The sequence below is a fragment of the Haliotis rubra genome, unplaced genomic scaffold (assembly GCF_003918875.1).
Source record: "Haliotis rubra isolate DU_JTF1 unplaced genomic scaffold, ASM391887v1 Scf690, whole genome shotgun sequence".
NCBI classification, from domain to species: Eukaryota; Metazoa; Mollusca; class Gastropoda; order Lepetellida; family Haliotidae; genus Haliotis; species Haliotis rubra.
In genome coordinates, this window is record NW_025767402.1 from 22892 (window position 1) to 45362 (window position 22471).

A 22471-nucleotide genomic window follows, 5' to 3' on the forward strand; every position below is an offset into this window, starting at 1 on the left:
TTGTGTTATGTTTGTGTCATTGTGTTATGTTTGTGTCATTGTGTTATGTTTGTGTCATTGTGTTATGCTTGTGTCATTGTGTTATGCTTGTGTCATTTTGTTATGTTTGTGTCATTGTGTTATGTTTGTGTCATATGAATAAATACAGATGCCTTCAGGTGTGTGCAGGTGTGTGTGTATGTGCATGTGTGTATATGTGTGTCAGTGTGTGTAGATGTGTCAGTGTATGTGCATGTGTGTATATGTGTGTCCGTATGTGCAGATGTGTCAGTGTGTGTAGATGTGCGTAAATGTATGTCAAGGTGAGTGAGTGAGTGAGTTAATATTTAACGTCACATCGGCAATATTTCAGCCATATCGTGACGAGAACATTTGATATTGAAATGAAATATATGTATATTATAAAAACCTGCCGACGAAGGACAGTAAAACAACTAGAATATCACAGATATGTATGTAAAACTAGTAATTAAATCTAAAACGTTATAACTATAGGGGAAAACAATACAGTATAAAAATGGACTATAAATCGCCAATAACTGAAGGTAGATCACCATACTAGGAACCATGGGGACTTACATTACTTTTGCTACCTACATGGACCCTAGTTGGATTTACACCATCCCTTCAGCCATTGGCGACAGAAGAGAAATCTAGCCATAAATTAAAAACACACTTATTCTACGATTAAAAACCTGGTACACTTAAATTGACTAAATGTTTTGGGACTTACGTACCCTCTCAGGAGGACAATAATTTTACAATACTTCAACCCCCTTTGAGGGTACAGCCACTAACAATCTCAGTTACTAATTTAAATTACCAATAATAAAATATTTATCTATTTACAAATCAGTTAACAAATCTAATTCTTTTAAAAAGGCAATAACTAAATGAGAACTAACATTATTAAAAAGATCCTTCAATGTTTTGACATTAAAATACTTATCCCTTGTGATGGAATATTCAATGCAGTCAAGCAGGACATGCTTGACTGTGATCCTTCATCACAAGGGATACAAAACGGAGGATCTTCGCCTTTCAATAAATATTCATGAGTATATCTGGTATGGCCAATGCGACATCTTCGCATAATGACCTCTTCAAATCTGGACTGACAACCCAAGTAGGTGTAACCAATATAGGGTTTTATTGCATGTAACTTATTAATACCTACTTGGGCGTCCACTTCTTCTGCATCAGATCACGGATGTAAGTTCTAATGCCAGCTTTATAATCAGAGTATGGAATAAGAAGTGGTGTCACAGATTTGTTGAGTGCTGCCTTGGCAGCAAGATCAACCATGGTATTCCCAGAAATGCCAACGTGGCTGGGTAACCAACAAAAGACGATGTCGCACTGGCCAGTAGCAAGCTCATTATACAATTCAATAATGTCTAATAAAAGTGGATGTTTACAAGAAATATTTTTAATAGCCTGAAGACATGAAAGGGAATCGGAAAAGATTATGTACTGTTTATGTTTAGGATGTCTTTGAATATATTTAAGAGCCGTTAATATGGCGTTTGCTTCTGCTGTAAATATAGAGCTGTTATCGGGTATTCTAGAAGATATTGTTCTGGATCAATGACAGTGGCACATGCCACTGCGCCACCATCCTTGGACCCATCTGTAAATAAGGATTTGTATGTATTATATTTATTTCTTAATTGACTAAATTCTTGTTTATACTGTAATTCATTTGTTTCTGATTTTTTAAATGTAGTTAATGTTAGGTCAACTTGTGGCCTAACCAATTGCCAAGGCGGAGAAGAAAGAAGACGGGAAGGAGCTATATTTTCCAGCTCAATGCCGGCAGCAGAAAGAAATGGTTTAATTCTTAAACCAAGAGGCGGAACAAGAGAAGGCTTTTTGTTGTACAACTCCTCATAAGAAGGATTGAAAACACAGTTAAATGCAGGATTAGACTCGTTAGAATAGAGTTTTGTTATATACTGTAAAGAGAGTTTGATACGACGTTGGGTAAGGGATGGCTCATCAGCCTCAACATAGAGACTATCAATAGGAGAAGTTCTAAAAGACCCAAGACAAAGTCTCAGACCTTGATGGTGGACTGAATCTAAGAGTTTTAAGTTGCTTGTGCAGGCTCCACCATATACGATGGAGCCATAATCAAGCTTCGAGCGGACAAGTGATCTGTAAAGGTGTAGGAGCGTAGTTTGATCCCCTCCCCACCTTGAATTAGACACGACTTTCAATAAATCGAGTGCCTTCAGGCATTTAGTTTTTAGGGATTTAATATGCGGAAGAAAGGTTAAATGGGAGTCGAAAATCAGACCCAAGAATTTGGCCTCTTTGACAACCTTGATGGGAGTGCCATTTAAAACAGTTCTGGGTCTTTATGAGGCTTATATTTTCTACAGAAGTGTAGACAATTAGTTTTGATTTAGAAAATTTAAAGCCGTTTTCAAGACACCATTTATTTATTTTATTTAAACACAACTGCAGTTGGCGTTCAATAGTATGCATATTCTTACCGCGACAAGAAATGTTAAAATCATCCACAAAAAGTGATCCATCAATGGAATCGTTTAAAACCTTGGATAAACTGTTGATCTTAATGCTGAATAAAGTGACAGACAAAATACTGCCTTGTGGGACACCCTGATCCTGATTGTAATGGTCAGACAGGGTTGAACCCACTCGGACTTGAAATTGCCTGTCTTTTAAAAACTGTGATATAAAAAGAGGTAAACGACCCCTTAAACCAAAATCATGTAAATCCTTTAAAATGCCATGCTTCCAGGTGGTATCGTACGCTTTCTCGAGATCAAAGAATATCGATACTGCATGTTGTTTATTGACTATAGCATTTTTGATAAAGGATTCTAATCGTACCAAATGATCAATGGTACTACGATTTTCCTGAAACCACATTGAATATTTGTTATTAGGTTGTTGGTTTCAAGATACCATGTTAATCGATTATTTACTATTCGTTCCATGGTTTTACAGACACAACTCGTTAAAGAAATTGGTCTGTAATTAGACGGATCAGTATGATCCCGGCCAGGTTTTGGTATAGGTACTACAATGGCAGTACGCCACGAAGGTGGGAAATTTCCTGATGTCCATATTGTGTCAAAAATATTTAGAAGAGTTTCCAAACATGATTCAGGTAAATGCTTCAAGAGCTGATAGTGTATATTATCAGCTCCTGTTGCTAATGTCATGAGCTTGCTCAAGGGCAGTGTGGAGCTCATGTAATGAAAATAATTCATTATAATCTTCGCCATTGTCCGAGTTAAAATTTATTCTCTTCTTCTCCTGTTGTTTCTGATATTGTTGAAATTCAGGGACATAATTTGACGAAGAAGAGTGTTTGGCGAGTGTTTCACCAAGCTTATTGGCAATGTCAGACTTACCAGTTAACAAATTATCACCATCCTTTAAATGGTGAACGGTAGATTGGAACCTTTGCCCTTTATTCTTTTGTATCATGTTCCACACCTTTGAAATCGGTGTGCGTGAATTTATTTTGGAAACATAGTTTCGCCAAGACTGGCGCTTATTCTGTTTAAAAGCGCGTCGCGCCTTGGCATTTAATATTTTAACTTTATCTAAATTATGGACAGTAGGATGTTCGGCGAAAATATATTTTCTGCTTTCTTCCTACACTTTCTGGCCTGTTTACATTCTTTATTGAACCATGGTTTACGAATATGTGGAACTGCAGAGGACTGAGGAATTGTTCTGTCAGCAATGCCATTAAGGATATCAGAAAACGACTGAATAGGATCTTCATTGTTCATAAAACGACCATGAGTTAAGTGTTCAGCACACAGAGTCTCAAATAATGACCAGTCAGCCCTGGCAAAGTTCCTTCTCGATAAAGGTGGATGATCACCAGGGTTGACTGTCTTGAGAATGGTGGGGAAGTGATCACTCCCACATAGGTCATCATGGACCACCCATTCAAATTCATTATACAAACTGGAGTCGGCAATTGACAGATCCAGGGAAGAATACGTTCCCGTAGCTGGATGTAAATAAGTGGGAGAATCATCGTTATATATACAAAGGTGATTATCGGAAATAAATTCCTCAAGGATTTTACCTTTAGTATTAGTATGGTCACTTCCCCAAAGCGGGTTGTGACCGTTCAGATCTCCCATGATGAGACATGGCTTCGGAAGCTGATCATATAGATTCTTAAGATCTGACAGTCGAATATCAGAAGACGGGGGGATATACAAGCTACACAACGTGAGTGCCATGTGCAGTGTAATACGAACAGCTACAGTTTGGAGATTGGTATTAAGAGGGACAGGGCTATGTATGATACCCTGTCGTACCAAAATGGATGCACCTCCTGTTGCTTTATCCCCCGGAGGTGAAAAAGAGTGATAATCACTATACTGTCTTAAATTAAAGTTATCTGTATTTTTTAAATACGTCTCTTGTAGACATAATGTTGAAGGTTTAAAATCTTGTATTAATAATTGTATTTCATTAAAGTTATTTTTTAGTCCTCTGCAGTTCCATTGCATTAAGGTCGACAATTGAGTCATGGTGGCTCAATTGGCGATCGTTCACGGGGAATGTGAGGAGGAACTATTTCTCCTCTTGTCCTGTGAGGACAGTGTAATCTCCATATCAAGAGGCCCGAATGAGTTCTGTGTTGGAACCTCTGAAGGTGAAGGGACAGTAGGTAGTTTGTCTCTTGGTAAGTGCTTTCCTTTCTTCTTTTTATAATGATTGCTCGCTGGTTTTGATACAGACTTTTCTGATGGTGTCTCGGGATCAGTTTCATCTGTCTGAGAACTAGACGAAGATTGAGTTACTGTTGTAGTTGGTTTTGGGGCTGAAGTTGAAGGAATAGGTTGAGCTGACTTGACCCAAGTCAAGTCAGTCTGACATGCAGTAGAGGACATTTCTGCAGAACGAGTGACAGCAGCAGAGTATGAAACAGTTGACGGAGCTGAGGAATGATGACTCCATAGTTTTTTTGGCATCAAAGTACGAGATGTGTTTTTCAGTTTTAATCTTCATGATTTGTGACTCCCTTTGATAGACAGGGCAGGACTTGGATGACGCAGAATGTGGACCGTTACAGTTGACACATTTATAATCCTTCTGACAGTTGGTAGTATTCTCATGGTTGTCACCACAACGGTGACACACGACAGAGTTTCGACATGACTGTGAGCCATGACCGAAATGTTGACATTTGTAACATCGGAGCGGATTGGGGACATACACATCCACTCCGATGTTAAAATAACCTGCTTTAATAGAGTTTGGAAGGGAAGATCGAGAAAAGGTCACCAGATAGGTGTTCGTTTTAGTGATGATGCCCTCTTTCTTAAAAGTGAAACGTTTTACCGCCGTGACACCTTGATTTTCAAGCTCTGCAGCTATGTCCTCTTCTGACATATCATAGAGACAACGAGCCCGGTCTCGTATGATACCTCGGCAAGAGTTTAACGTTCTGTGCACGGACACAGCAACCTCGATATTGGCAAAAATCTTGACTGACAACAAATTGAGAGATTGATGTCTCCGTGCACACTCCACGAGAAGCGATCCACTACGAAGACGGGTAACATTTTGTACCTCTCCACAAATTCCGGAAATAGCCTTGGAAATGGCAAACGGGTTTAATTTGATCGGCAGAAAGTCTGTAGCTTCAATCACTAGAAACCGAGGCCATGAATCAACATTTGAAGGATTTGTTTCATTTGAACGATCTAGTTCGTCTAGTCTTCTCTTTTTTTCATTGCGATTTGAACCAGTTTGTTGGGTTGACATGATGAAAGGAAAAAAGATTCAGCACCCCTGTTCCCCACCCACCATGGAGTGTCAACAAGGACGATGTCAAATAGCACCGGATCTCCAAGATGCCGACACCAGGGATACAGGGATGTTATACTCCAGCGAGTATGACACAAATAGCAATATTTGTATACCAATTAAATATCAGGCTGGTTCTTGCACATGACAAGAAATTGGACACATACTGAATTTGGAGGTCAACATCACCAGATTGGCCCATGAGCCACCGCCTTCTGGCACAGGACTCTAGGCATTGTAATATATTGATAATTTGTTAATTGGAAATTGAAAAAGCCAACACCCTAATATGACTAAAATGTGCAAAAAAATATTCACTATGCACAGGGCATGGCGTGACCAGCCGATTGGTAGAACCGGGCCAGTTCTACCACCCGTCTAGGTGAAGTAAGGGCCAAAGTGGTGTGTTGGGCAACAGGAACACGGTTCTAGGATCCTATTGCCCTCAACCACCAGAATCCCGTCCTCCACCGACACAGGGGCGCAACCCACGGCAAACGGGTTGGTGGACCAAAATATCCCCCCCGGGTCCACAACGGGGGGTTGAAAGGCGCTTAGCGTGACCCAGCACCCACCACGAGGAGGTGGCCTTTCATGGGTGCCGTATGTCAAGGTGTATACATGTGTGCAGATTCATGTCAGTGTGTAGGTATGTGTCAGTGTGTAGATGTGTGTACAGATGTGTGTGGATATGTGTCAATGTGTTGATGTCTGCCAGTGTATGTGTAAATGTGTGTCAGTGTGTGCAGATGTGTGTCACTTTATGTACACTTTTGTAGATAGGCGTCAGTGTGTTGATGTGTGTCAGTGTATGTACGTACATGTGTGTCAGTTTGTGTACGTATGTGTTGATGTGTGTCAGTGTGTGTATAGATGATTGTCAGTGTATGTAAATTTGTGTCACTGTCAGTGTGTGTACATATTTGTCAGTGTGTACATGTGTGTTTATATGTGTCAGTGTGTAAAGATGTGTATCAGTGTGTCGATGTGCGTCCGTGTGTTTAGATGTGTCAGTGTGTGTATACGTACATGTGTGTCATTGTGTGTAGATGTGTTTCAGTGTGTTTATGTGCGTCAGTGTGTGTTGATAGGTAAGTGTGTGTATATGTATGTGTGTGTTGATGTGTGACATTTGTTAGTGTGTGTTGATGTTTGAAGATGTGTTTCAGTGTGTACATGTGTGTAAATGGTTCTTAATATGTGTAGATGTGTATTCGTGTATACGTGTCAGTGTTTATCAGTGTGTGTTGATGTTAGTAGTTGTGTGTCAGTGTGTATATGTGTCTCAGGGTGTGTTCATGTGTGTTAGAGATTGTATATGTGTGTAGGTGTGTGTCAGTGTATCCAGCTGTTTGCTAGTGTGTATTAATGTGTCACAGTGTGTATATGTGTCAGCCCGTTGTTGCCTGTAGATGTGTCGGTGTCTTTTGGTTTGTATAGATCTGCGTGCATGATTTAAGACGTGTGTAGTGGTATGTTTAAATGCCTGATTAAAATTTCACTTAAGATTAGTGTTTTGGGTTGTTATCAAGCTGCCAAATCCAATTATCTTCATACAGTGGTCGGGCCGTTGGAAGGAGGTGATCATTTGAGATGGCAACATGTCGTTCCTTCATCAAATTTCAAGTGAAAATACACAACGGCGTCACTCCACGTGATGATATCCCACCCCACATGTGACATTTCAGGCTGTTTTGGGCGTTGCTACATAGGTTTCAGAGTGTCGTTTGTCCAAATTTTCTCACAGTTCGGAAAAAGCCAGACAGAACTTTCATCAGAAAAGAAAACATTATCCCAATCTTGATTTTCGTGAGTCGTACACCAGTTTAAACCTCTTTCTTTTTGCGCATCTTTCATCAATGGTGAGGGAATTCCACACTTTTTACCCAGTTGAGTTTTAATAATTCTTGTCTAAGGGTATCATTACATACCTGAGGACTTCCTCTATTAATCATCTCATTCTGATATTCTCAGCGTTTTTCAATTTTCCCCTACACACAATCTCACCAAGTCGCCGGCGATCCGTAGTTCTGAACTTCCTTGGCCTCCCTGGCCCTGTCTTGTGGTCATTCCCAACTCTTGCCTAGATATTCTTCAAAGTTCTGCATACTGTAGACAGAGGGGTGTCATGTCTACCAGCTAACTCTTTGCATTAGTCACACCCTTTCAAAATGACCTTGACCCAGCTTTCTGTTCTCTTCTGCTCTCAAATCTGCCATGTCGTCTGCTACACAAGAGGAGATAACTCTTGATGTAGTAAGGTTCATTCTTAAGCCTACAAAGTTGCATCCCATATTGAGTACCTTACTACATAATGTAACACTTATTTTAGAATTCTATTATCAGTATTAGGAAACACAGATTTTTCTCAATAATTTTTGGGAAAACTGTAAGTGTTTCACATGTTATAGGCCAGCATGGTCAAAAGGCATTTGGTCCCAAATAAGATTACAGCTAGGGATTTATTATATTCTTGTTGAATTGCTTGTAATATATATATTGACCTTTAATGCAGCAAAAACGACAACGTTCAGATCAGACGTTTATGTATACATTGTAGTATCATTAAGAAAAGCAAGTATTCTATACTACCTATATTTATGCATTTGATATTTTCGAAATTTCTTATCTGTGTTTCGAGTATTTCGGCACGTAAGAAGAATATATGGGGCGAAAGGGGATAGCCTTATCGACCCCCTCCAGGAATATCAAACATATCAATACCATAGCCATTTACAAGTACAGTAGATTGAATTCCCCGACGGTAATTATAAATCACTTATGCTTTACGTATTAAGGCACACAAAAGGTTATGTTTTGTCTGTAAATGTCCAGTATCGACATGCGGTTATCAAACCTATGTTACACCCGAAAGAGCGTATTGAAAAACATCGACCCAAACATTCTACAGGTTCCCACTCGATCCTGTGGATCCAAGGTGTGCAGTGAGACGTCTCAATTGTGTGGAGGATGGATGTGGAATGGTCTGTCAGGAACGTAGGTCTTTTATCAGAAAGGTGTACGTTGTTTCTCCCAGTGTGTGGAGGATGGATGTGGAATGGTCTGTCTGGAAGGTAGGTCTTTTATCAGAAAGGTGTACGTTGTTTCTCCCAGTGTGTGCAAGATGGATGTGGAATTGTCTGTCAGGAAGGTAGGTCTTTTATCAGAAAGGTGTACGTTGTTTCTCCCAGTGTGTGGAGGATGGATGTGGAATGGCCTCTCAGGAAGGTAGGTCTTTTATCAGAAAGGTGTACGTTGTTTCTCCCAGTGTGTGGAAGATGGATTTGGAATGGTCTGTCAGGAAGGTAGGTCTTTTATCAGAAAGGTGTACGTTGTTTCTCCCAGTGCGTGGAGGATGCATGTGAAATGGTCTGTCAGGAAGGTAGATGTTTTATCAGAAAAGTGTACGGTGTTTCTCCCAAAGTGTGGAGGAAAGAAAGTGTGGTACATAGAAAGGCACATACATATTCTGTTACATTATGTGCTGGGAATTAAGAACTGAGTTCCAGATTATGGAATCACAATAAAATGCAAGCGCTGCATTATCGTATGATAAAGTCATCACAGTCACAACGCTGGTGATATTATATTCCATATTCTATGTTTACACTAACTGAAACACATGATGAACATAAATCGATATCAACTAGTTTCATTTTAAGCAACTCTCTTTGTGTAAATGGTTTTATATAAAAATTTATATTGAAACTCGAGGAGTTTTGTATCTTGGTCAGATTGTCTATATTGTAGAAATATGGTCTTCCAGTTTATATTATCATTCAATTCGCTGTCCCATTTATCACAGACTTTAGGAAAATTATTTTCAGATATGAAGTGATCATAAAATCACCTTCAGATATGAAACATATTGACAATTTTGATTTAGTTGTTCGTATAATTTTCAATTTTGGGGAATACTGAGAAGAACACGATTTAGATCAAGAACCCTACCCCTAACATCAAATTTTGATTTAAGTTCTGAAAATGTTAGGAAATCAGGGTCTTTACAAATATCCTAAATGTGTACTATTCCTTTTGGGACCAGTTAAATATAATCAAATTAGGGTGAGTACACAGGTGATATAGCCAAATAGGTTCCATAAGAATTTCATTTATATCGTTGTTCCATTCATAGCCTGTAATATATCTATTCCATGCATTGAGTGCATCTTTCCAAAACGGGTTTTCGATTTTGTATTGTTTACTAATATTTGAACCTAATTGAAGAATGTCTTTTAATATAAGGGGAAACCAGCTAAACTATAGCAATTAGACTCTGACACGTATCTTCTTAAACATGCAATATTTTTGTCAACCAATAACTGTTTTGACATCAACCATTTTTATACCATCAACTTCATTTTTGCGCATTAAATTAATTCGCTTTATCTTGTCGTTCTTATCAATCCATATGAATAGAAATGATTAATTATTCAGTTTTGTTATGAAATCATTCAGATGATTGGGAAGAGATCTGAGAACATGAACTAGGACTGCGCAATACAACCGGTTTACCGGTATTTACCGGTTCAGACATGAAATGGATACGTATTACTATACCCGGATCGAAAACCGGATTTTCGACATGCATTCGGAAAACTTCGCAAAACTCGGAAATCTTCGGATATTTCCGTTTTTCACACCGGAAATCAAGTTAGGTTCGGTTTGAAGTTGTGTTCTTAATTTTTGTTCCAGTGTTTCGCAATGTTTTGGATCTGAATGTTATATATATATGTACTCATTATTGACCAGTGATCCTTTCATATGTCCTGACCAGGTCAAGTTGCTGTCTAAAATCTCAGGGCTTTTTCGAGAGTGGAGAAACTAGTTCAAACTAGTAACCACTGTGTTGATGTTAAATTCTTCTTTTTCTTGTTTCCTTCATTTTAACATGATTAAAAGTTTTTATTAAAGCTTTATCAAGCATAGTGATTTTGTTGTGTTTTTGCTTTCATAAATCAAGCATTAACTCGATTATAAGTAACTTTTTTGATGAAAAATAAATTCTTGCAATATATTGCAATACGTATGGCAATATATGTTTTCGAATCGCAGTATATCGCAAAATGAACTATATTTTCCCGTTTTATCCAGTTCAAAAGAATTCTTTTGATATGTTCAAGTCTCTTCTTTGTATTGATCACCCACTCGCCCACTGCGCTAAGGTGTGCACGCGAAGCACGTGTGTGTTTCAGTGAATTCAGATATTATTTTTGTTTTGATATTGATTTACTAAACGTAATAAGTACTTTACTTATTTGGTCTCTGGATTTCCGAATCACGTTCCTGATGTTTTTTACTTATTAGAAAGCACGGCGTACATGTATGCTGTGACATTTGATTTACTCTCCTGGATAGAATTATCTAATTACGGTTTGAGTTGATTCTTAAATTTGTCATAAAGAAGATTCGAAATATCGTCTTGGTATGTTATATACCTGATTTCCTTAGTTTCTTTTTCTCTATGGGGATGCGGGGCCTTTACCTATCTGTAGACATAGTCCATGGTAAAACAGATATTGCTTTGTTTTTATCTTTTTTGTCCTTTATTATAATTAAACATAAAACCTTCACTTGGACACAACAACATTCATGTTCAGTTAAATAAAAACTGAGTGGGCTTTTGCCTGTATCATGGCTCCCTTTAAGTCAAACTCATGAGGAGTAGCTATCCTTCTAAACATTTTGAAAATGAAATACATAAGATATGTAAAGATGAAAATGAATGATTAATTTCCCAATATTCTCCTTTAATAGTTGAATAAGTATTTAGAGGTGGATATTTCGGCATTTCTGACAACAGTTATTGTATATGACAATAAGTTATCTTGAGATAAAATTCTTTTAAGACAATGTTTTTAATTGCCAAATGTATGACCTTCCTATAGAAAACCAAATCCATAATAGAATAAAGTATTGCTAACATAATATACACAACTATTCAGGTTAACATGTACGTATTCTTGTATACCAAGCTGCAAATACCGACATGAATAATTCTCTTTCATCAGTAACAACTTTCTGCATCGTGTGTGTATGTCTAATCACACTGAAACTGAATACGGACTTGCAAGTCATGAAGGTAGCATAACTCTATTGTATGTATGTATCCAGGATACGAATAAGAACGAATAGATGACAAGAGTTTCGAGCTAAAGAAGTACAGAAAGTGTCGAAAGATAGAAATATTCTTAAGCATGAAATATGGACTGGGAAAATTTTCACCATTTCTCAGAGAATCTTGAGGGGCGAACTACCAGAGTCAAGGACTACAACCATGACGAAACCCAGGGCACCTTCTACCAGTCCGACTTACAGGAAATAAATGTCTGAGAAAACGATACTTGGAAGGTTTTAAAGAGCAGAGCAAAAGGCCCTAACACCAATATTTTCTTAAATGGTTACACTTGCCTAAGAAGTTTAATTCATGGGTTTAAGCTAGTGGTGTAGAGAGATTGTAAAGTGTATTTGTAAATTGTAGAGACATCTGTACATATGTTGTAATTGTGGTTTGGGGTGACTTCTCCGACCAATGTCCACTCGGCATGCACGGGGATATAAGATATGTTCATCGAGTTGTGTATTGTCGCTGTGTATGTTGCTCCTTAGATCTGCATTACAGATCCCATTTCACAAATGAACGACTTAGGGTTGTTTTTAACATGGTGTACGCTCACACTATAAAGAACGCTATCCTGGTGAGCTTGAACCTAGTTTCTCGCATGCATGGACGCGGGGAGGAATATAGACTGTTATTTAGAGAAGGGAATGAGTACAGACTGTTAGTGTTGAGAAAGGAATGAGTAAATACTATTTTGGATGACAAGGTTTCCCGCCAGTATTAGAAGACCGAAAATTTCAAAACTGTACCATCCTAACTGCTGTCTAAAATGTGTATAGACATAATCATTGTGTTACAGCACTACCACTGTGTGACCTCCACAACGCCTCAAAGATCGGGGACTTATCAAGGGTGAACGTCATCTTGTCCCAGGGACGGGCCAACATAGACTGTCAAGAGTGGATTGGTAGAACACCCGTGATATGGGCGGCTCTTAAGGGATATAGAGAAGTGGTTGAGTTACTTGTGACTAAAGGAGCCAACGTGAAACTTACTGATAGATTCGGTATCAACATCCTTCACTCAGCCTGTCTAGGAGGAGATGTAGATGTGGTGAAGTATTTCCACTCACATGACATGGCGGACATCGATAGTAGAGCACAGTGCAAAAGAACACCTATGATGCTGGCAGCAGAGAACGGACATAAAGAAGTCGTAGAGTTACTTGTGGGTGAAGGAGCTGACATGTCACTTGTGGATAAACAACATGATAACATCTTTAACTGTGCCATTAGGGGAGGACATGTGAAGGTAATGAAGCACATTGTCTCACAGAACAAGGTGGGCATCAACAGTAGAGGATGGAAGAAGAAGACACCAGTGATGGTGGCAGCAGAAATGGGGGGAAAGGATGTGGTGGAGTTTCTCATGGAACTTGGAGCTGATTTGTCACTCGTATGACGGTGGTAGCAACATACTTCACATGGCCAGTTGGAGAGGACATCTGGATGTAGTGAAGTACATTGTCTCACAGAACAAGGTGGACATCAACAGTAGAGGATCGAGGAAGAAGACACCAGTGATGGTGGCAGCAGCAGAAGGACATAAGGACGTGGTGGAGTTTCTGGTGAATCATGGAGCTGATTTGTCACTCGTATATAGCAGTGGTAGCAGCACACTTCACATAGCCAGTCTCGGAGGACATCTGGAGGTAGTGAAGTATAGTGTCTCAGAGAACAAGGTGGACATCAACAGTAGAGGATGGAGGATGAAGACACCAGTGATGGTGGCAGCAGAAATGGGGAAAAAGGATGTGGTGGAGTTTCTCGTGGAGCACGGAGCTGATTTGTCACTCGTATATGACGGTGGTAGCAGCACACTTCACCTGGCCAGTGCTGAAGGACATCTGGAGGTGGTCAAATACGTTGTATCAAAGTACAAGTTGAACATCAACAGTAGAGGATGGAAGAAGAAGACACCAGTGATGGTGGCAGCAGAAATGGGGGAAAAGGACGTGGTGGAGTTTCTGGTGGAGCACGGAGCTGATTTGTCACTCGTATATGACGGTGGTAGCAACATCCTTTACTTGGCATGCAATGGAGGGCATCTGGAGGTGGTGAAGTATATTGTCTCACAGAACAAGGTGGACATCAACAGTAGAGGATCGAAAAGAAGACACCAGTGATGGTGGCAGCGGAAAAGGGACATAAGAAAGTGGTGGAGTTTCTCGTCAGAATAGGAGCAGATGCATAACTAGTGGCTTAAAGAGGTAATAACCTTCGTCATGGCTTGCCGAGAGGGGACGGCAGTTATAGTGAACATATTATGTGATAGAGGATTTTGATCATCGAGGCTTGGAACAAAACTCAGCAGTCAACAAAGTGGCATATTGGGACAAGGAGTAGTATTAGTAAGGGATGTTCTGGACCACTTCCGGTCCTGGCGTTACTTATGGCTAATGAAGGTCCCAGCATTCATTTACAAATGACGGTGGATGAGTGGGGACATCTAATGATGTCTCTGCATGAAAGATAAAAATTTTAATTACGAATACACATTGACATCGAGGAAACAATTCAACGTTATTCTCCTATGATTTCTTTGGTTTTGGTAAGGAATGATTGACGGACTTGTTCTATGAGTTTTTTCTCTTCTTCGCTAATGCCACAGGTTTTACGAGACTTTGTTCGAATCTCTTGTTTCATCGCATTATCTTTCGTGAGTTCCATCATCACTAAACGAAACTATTCTTCAGTTATCTTACTATCGGAGAGTGCCGTCGAGATATGATCCTCGATAGTATTTAACTTCACTTTCGGCCAGAATACTTCAATGCCTTCTTTTGCAATCAATGTTGAATAAAAATATGAGCAATTCCTGCTAACCCTGAGACTCCCGACGCTATTTCCATAACTAGCACGACAAAATCGGCGATGATAGTCGACAATAGACTGACATTGGCCGCGCTGAGTCCCATGGTGAGTGCAGTGTCCATGCCGTCTATAGCATTAACGGCTCTGTTGTAATTTTTTTGTAATCCGAGTCGTATATCACGCTCCTTTTTTAGTTGGTGTTTTATGTCCACTGTTTTCAATTTTTCAACCACTTCATCTATGGCAGGGTACAATCCTATCTTATAATATAGGTTATGAAATAACTTTCAATTGATTATCAGTCAATCTTTTTTAATGAGAATACCTTAAGCTGATGAAGTACATATGTTTGGATAAATAAAAAAATCCTGAGTGAAATGGGACACTTCATATTTTGAAAAACCATGACCCCATCGAGGCTTGTAGAGGGGGACTGTTCCTCGTTGTACATAAATACGACATTGTTTATATTTATTGTTATCACTCCAGTGTATTTTTAACCCATCCAGAAGTTTTGCATCTTCTGCGGGGGAATTACAAGAAAGAGTTCAATGATAAGTGTAGAGCCTTGTACAACATTTACCTACAAATCTGGAAATTGAAAAAAGTTGCTAAATTGTAAATTTAACCATTCATTTCTGTTTTCCGGGTGGGTGGTTAACATATTGCTTGTTTTATCTGGTGGTTCTGTTACAAACGTTGTCTTTGGTAAAGGATAATAGCCCCGAGTATAATCCCATTATTTTATATTTCGGTGACAAACCCATATATGGGTATGAAAGGGTGATATTGATTAACCAGTCCAATTAAGATTTGAGTATCACTTCTTTTCCTCTACAAACATTGTTTCGTAAGGGCAAGCTGTATAATGCATTTTCCGTACCAGTTTATCGAATCCTTGCATGTCCCAGAGATCGGAGATCGCGATGGTAGCACATTTCCTCGGGTGTTGCATTCCTGGACCAGAAGCTTCGACCATGATAATGCTAGTCTTCAATTGACTTTCTGACAATTTCTCGTGTGTAAACTTTAAGCAGATTAGATGGATATTATTAGGTAAAAATATCTTAGCGAGCGAAATTTTTCTATCCAAGGTAATGGTGAACCCCTCGAGACTTGCGTAAGAATTTGTTTCTGCCTGCATATAAATCACGCATACACCGTTACAATTTCAACATCTTCGCTTGCTGATGCCTCCCCAAGCAAGACTTTGATACAGAGCATAAATATGATGGTATCATTTCTAAGATAGTTGACATTTTGTAAACTAGTATTTGAGACATTCGGTCAACTCACCAGCATATGACCTGCTTTATCCGGTATCGTACTCACGAGCACACTCTTTCTTTGCGATGGAATGTAAGATAGGAATCCCATTATTAATGACTTTCATTAAATAATGGTCCTTATTCTTTGTACGCACATAGGATGCAACGAGGGTGAAATTGAGTAGCCAGTCGATTTTGGGTGAGATCATCTTCCATTGGTTATCATATGTACGGATGAGATTGTACAAGGTGTTTTTTTAAGGTATTGTATTCAGTGTTGTATAGGTGTCCCTCTGTCTCGACATCGTTTAAATCTCCTAGGCTACCACCACCGCCACCAGAGTCAGTCACTTCTTTTCGCTTGTAAATGTTGTTTTTAACTCCAAGGCATATAACTTGGCTTCAACACTGGGTTCTTCGAATCCTCGCGTGTCCCCGAGATCGGAGAGCGCTATGGTGGTGCATTTTATAACACGATGCATTCCAGGTCCTGTTCAAAGCGTTCATTGTTCTTAATATGCAGCGTCATGCTTAGATATCCTATACGTACACGTTGGTGTTTTATGTCTTTAGTTCCAGGATCATACCCTGCGTTATCTTTTTGTAATGTAATAACGGGAAGATTTAGTTATACCGCTGTTGTACGTTTCATCTTTGACCGCAGCGTTTCTCAACAGAGTTGAAGGACGTTTGCCTTGAATATTATCCGTTGGACTAATCTGATCCAGATGAATGCACAGCTCTTAATAGGGAACTATATCCGGTAATTTTGAACCAGTCATTGTTTTTGGGGGGTAATACTTCATTTGATGTTAACCCAAGTGTCTCTTGCTAAGGGCCTACCCAGTTTTAAGGGATGTTTTTCACTGGTTAATGTAAGCTTTCCATCCGACTCGTTCGGTGTGAGGCTGGCTCATTGAGGTTTAAAGATTTTCTCGTTCAGCAAACAAACTAGGAGTGTTCTATCCTAAAATTAATAATGTAAGTGCTGCTGATCTCATGCAACCAACGATCATGGTCGATGTTGGTGGTTCCCATTTCCGAGCTCAGTTTATCGAAATATATATATATTAAAATATTAGGTTTCCTGTTATGAATGTGAATACTGGACAGGCTTGGTTTTCAGATCAGAACAGAACAAACTTTTATTTCAGTAACAGGCCTCCGGCCTAAAGTACACATACATAAATTGATGGATAATTGGAGCACATATAATGTATTTCATTTAGATTTGTGTTTCTTGTCAACAAAATATAAAGATAGACATACATCCTTGATGATATTAACATTTTTTACTCTCTAATATAGATATAAAATTAATAATTGATGGACTTTTAGCAAAATATTTTGATATGTACTCAGACATGGGGTAATTGTATTAACTTTAATTGAATGTAATTAATTACAAAAATCTATGTAATTGCATGTAATTTCTAATTGAATGTTTAAAATGCAACTTGTAACTGTAATTTAATATCTCAATGTAATTGAATTTTTCAATTACTTTCTCAATTACATCAAATTACATCTCAATTTTATATTTTGGTGGTCATCAGGCAACCCTTGCAATAATATTCTGTACAATAAGGAGGACAAAGCAGTGTTTTTCAATAAGATGCTTGTTTTCGGTATATACTCTAGCAGGTGTTAAGTTTTGAAAGAGATTTGAATGTCTAAGCCTTTGTAACTATCACCATCTGCACATTTGTGAAACAAAGGGAATCAGTAACGCATGACTGAATGTAGGTCGGTATTTGAGGAAATGAGGGATTAACAATACTATTAGTGAAGTTCCTATCAAAATGGCCTCTTTGTTTATTTCTCATAGGATATGATATTCAAAATCTTACTGGACTGTAGTCCTATTTTTATAATCATGAAAGGTAATAAGCCATAAATCCAATTTGACAAATCCTTTAGTATGTTAATGTGGATTATGTCAGATAGAGAGACCGGTTGATTATATATTGTAATGTAGGCCTGTAATGATGTCATGATACAGTACACCTAAGGTAACAGTGGTGGACAAAGTGTTTTTTGCAACAAGAGATGATAGAGGTGTGTATTTGATAATAAGCCCAAAGAAATAAGCAAAATACAAATTTGATCAAATAGTGTACATTGTAGATATAATCTAATTTTGCATTTCACTTTTTGACGAAAAAAATATGAATTGGATTTAGTGACCACTGTTTACCAACATCGATATCTTGTTGACTAAAGGAATACAGAAATATATTTGTTTTGTTTTTGTTTTGTTTTTGTAACAAAGTAATTTGTAATGTAATTAATTACATTGGTAATGTAATTGTAATTTAATTAATGACATTTTAATTTAAGGTGTAATTGTATTTGTAATTGTAATTGAGGAAAATCAAAGTAATTGTAATTTAATTAATTACATTTCAAAGTAATTGAACCCATGTCTGTATGTACTTGGTTTTCAAACCCGATGCAATTCTAGCAAAATCAATTCAACTTTGCCATGTGGTGGGCGACAACTGGTTGTGGCGTGACCTTGACCGACACTCGTCGCAATGAACTGAGTCAGTCCATATTCTCGTTTCATAATTTCTACCAGATCAGGCCTATCCTGAGAGAAATCAGCACACCGCTTCCACAGTACAAGGCGTGAGATACGATAACAATCCGTACCATCGGCGTGTACACGTACGTATTTGTGATGAATTTGAAATTAGTACAAACACAGACTGGTGAGAGTGAATCATGGTTTGGTTGGGCGGTCCCATCGGTAACAATATGTCCCTCGTAGAAGCCAGCAAAAGGCTGAAAGACTGGTTGTAAGACGTATGCGAATGCTGACGTCAAGACGAATGGGTGGAGGGAGAATCTTATGGCTATAGATGATAGTAAGTATTATAGCGTTTGGAGGTTTCAGCAGGAACCCATAGACAATTGGAAACAAATTATGTTAGATGTGTTGAAATGGTTTCATCATGCGGGTGTCGTAAGACTGAACAATTCGATTCGAACTATGTGTGGGCTATTCTGTGGGCGCAGGCGCAAACACTTTCCAGTATTATAGGTCAGGGGATGGTTTTGGATGCGCAGAAACAGTTTATTTCGAGCTTTGAAGATTCTATTGCATCTCCGGTAGATTTACCGATGGTCATCAAGCGATATCAAGATGGATTAGAGAATGACAGGTCTAAAGTAGACTTCTTTTTCGGTAAAGGTGTGTATATGGCTCCCAGCAATATGAATAAAGTGGTAGGTTATGATAACGAAATCATCATCGCGACAAGCGATCAGACACTAGGCATGAACCCAGATGTGAATGTACCGGTACTAGCATCATCAACGAGTACCGGTACTAGCATCATCAACGAGTACCGGTACTAGCATCATCAACGAGTACCGGTACTAGCATCATCAACGAGTACCGGTGAAATGGGAAGAGTGAGTCCACCACCACCAACTGAACAGCAATGCGCTCAGGCTCTAATACATTATCATTGATCGTGGACAATAGTTCTTTCAAATCCGTCCAAAGCTTCTTTTATGTGTTGTGGTACGTCTTTCAATTCATTACCCTATCTAACACACTCGCCGTGGCACCGAGCTTGGTCTGCACTGTTTGCATTGTTTTAGTGGTCTTCGAGGAAAGTTGGGGTCGTATACTATGATAATCCTCTAGTTTTAATTCATCACGGAGAAATTGGATGCCAAGGCGACTGGCCAGCGTAGACAATGGGAGGGTTTTTCTCGTATTGGTGCTCCTGTGATCGACACCCGGAGCGACTTTCAGTTGCAGTATCGCTTTCTTATCTATTTCAACGTGGAATAGTCACGATAAGTATAAGTGTACTTTTCATCTGTCTCTATGTTATCGTAATAATCATTCACGGTCGTCTCTTAAAAGTTCAACACTTAGGACGTCACCCATGAATAGGGCTGCGCAATATAACCGGTTTACCGGTATTACCGGTTCAGACATGAAATCGATACGTATTGCGATACCCGGATCGAAAACCGGTTTTTCGACATGCAATCGGAAAACTTCGTAACACTCGGAAATCTTCGGATATTTCCGTTTTTCACACCGGAAATCAAGTTAAGTTCGGTTTGAAGTTGTGTTCTTAATTTTTGTTCAAGTGTTTCGCAATGTTTTGGATCTGAATGTTATATATATATTTACTCATTATTGACCAGTGATCCCTGATATGTCCTGACCAGGTCAAGTTGCTGTCTAAAATCTCAGGGCTTTTTCGAGAGTGGAGAAACTAGTTCAAACTAGTAACCACTGTGTTGATGTTAAATTGTTCTTTTCCTTGTTTCCTTCATTTTAACATGATTAAAAGTTTTTATTAAAGCTTAATCAGGCATAGTGATTGTGTTGTGTTTTTGCTTTATAAATCAAGCATTAACTCGATTATAAGTTATTTTTTATGAAAAAGATATTCTTGCAATATATTGCAATACTTATGGCAATATATGCTTTCGAATCGCAATATATCGCAATATGAACATTCTCTGCAATACCCACCCCTAGTGATGCAGGGCTCAGATAGCTACAGCTGTAGTGAAACCTACGACCAGGGTTATGGTGCTGAAGAATTATATAAGACAATCAGTATGAACTCGGATTCGATCCCACAATGATAGGTTTCTGGCGTGACAAAGGGTCAACAGTGAGTATCCGACGTTGAGTGAATATTGTTCCTTTTTTCTTGCCCAGTGGTTGAAACGAAAGCTGTCGAGGGAGAAAGACAACTTTAATTATCTACATTGATGAAACTCATTCCCGGTGTCCTCTCCATGACACTGCTGAGTTCCTAAAGCACCCTAACAAATAACCGTAACATTTCATGCAGCTTCCATCAGACAGTTGCTAGTAAGAACTCTGTCCCTGGGGACCCGTGAAGATCCGGGGTAGAATAGGTCTTCAGCAACCCATGCTTGCTACACAAAAAGCGACTATGCTTGTCGTAAAAGGCGACTAACGGGATCGGGTGGTCAGGCTCGCTGACTCGGTTGACACATGTCATCGGTTCCCACTTGCGCAGATCGATGCTCATGCTGTTGATCACTGGATTGTCTGGTCCAGACTCGATTATTTACAGACCGCTGACATATAGCTGGAATATTGCTTAGTGTGGCGTAAAACTAAACTCACTCACTCACTCACTGTCCCTGGGCACTGGTGTGCTTGTGGTCTAAAGTCTAAAGGGCTAACAAATGGATAACCCGATAACTGCATTTATTTATCATATATTGACACAAATCTGCCGGTACAGTCTACTGGCCGGAATTGTGAGACTGTCCATTTGATATTGTAATGGTCAGAGCCTGGGGTGCAATGATGCTCAGAAGTTCTCTGGGAAATGAAGACATGTCCACTGATATTGTTGGTTCAGTTGTTGACTCACCGCTGTTATTCCTGCTTCGTGTGATGTTGTCAGGTAAAGGGGACACTAGGTCAAAATCACCATGTCTGTTTATGACAAATGACCGTAACATTTCATCTAGTTCACTTGAAGGTGTCTGGTGACCACTTCTTAGATTCTCAGTGTTTGTGCTGGGGACAGACTGAACTACTAAAGCACAATTGACTCCCTGTGAATTTGGGCCTGTTTGACCATGACTCGAGTCATGACATTGACCTACATTTTGCAGATGAGCAAATTCACTTAATCCATGGCTGTCAAATTCATTGAAGTTGATCTTGGTGGAATCGTTTGTTGCAATACTTGGGGCTGATAAAGCAGAAGGTTTCTGTTCTTGACTATGTTGACGAACTGCACTTAAACAATGAAAGGGCACTGGCCCAATGGAGGTTTCAACAGCGGAATTAACTGTACTGCACTGGGTGACATTGTCAGAGAGGCAGCGTTACATACACTAGAGGGATCAGATGTTTCATTTTTGTGTCTTTGCAATAATTGAGTGGAGCTGCATTGCTCCTTACCAGGAGGCATACAAGTCAGAGCTTCAGCAGATTTCGATCCTTGTGAAGGAGATGTAGATACCTCCTTCCCCAGTAGTTGACTCTGTTGAGATGAAGCTACACTGTTTTCCTTGGTTTCTGGAGTTTGGGCTGATACTTTGTTGACCTGCTGCACAGAAGCCTCTGTATGCCGCTGCGACTGGACAAACATCTGCTGGAGCTGTTCAAGACTTATAGGACTCCCAACAGGGAGCCGAGCAGGAACACAGATGTTCTGGATGCCTCTCTGTTGCAACTGTTCAGGATTCAAAGGGGCCACAGTTACAAACTGGGGTAGCTGGGGCCTGCTTGTGTCATGAGGGTAAAATGGAACCTGCTGGTTCTGTGGCTGCTGTGCTCTGTGAGCTGGCTGCAGTACTGGAATTCTTAGACCCTGCAGGTTGGGTCGAATGTTCTGCAACTGAATGGGCTGAGCTACAACCTGAGATAGTTGATGTGGATGAAGATTAATTACTTGATGGATCTGGTTGCCAATCTTAACCATATT

The 22471-nt window shown here is 39.3% G+C and overlaps 2 protein-coding genes across 2 annotated transcripts; both read left to right on the forward strand.

Moving 5' to 3' along the window:
- The first annotated feature begins 9026 nt into the window (after positions 1-9026).
- On the forward strand, positions 9027-13336 carry LOC124258376 (fibronectin type 3 and ankyrin repeat domains protein 1-like). The gene is made up of 2 exons (XM_046692468.1): positions 9027-9042; positions 12735-13336. Exons 1-2 carry the CDS (start codon positions 9027-9029, stop codon positions 13334-13336), a joined length of 618 nt encoding a protein of 205 aa, XP_046548424.1.
- Positions 13337-13358: 22 nt separating this feature from the next.
- Positions 13359-14060, forward strand: LOC124258377 (protein fem-1 homolog B-like). Its single transcript, XM_046692469.1, has one exon. It carries the CDS (start codon positions 13359-13361, stop codon positions 14058-14060), a length of 702 nt encoding a protein of 233 aa, XP_046548425.1.
- Positions 14061-22471: the final 8411 nt, after the last annotated feature.

What these genes read in the sequence shown, in the direction of transcription:
- LOC124258377 (XM_046692469.1), top strand. Translation starts at nt 13,359, where the DNA reads ATGGCCAGTTGGAGAGGACATCTGGATGTAGTGAAGTACATTGTCTCA.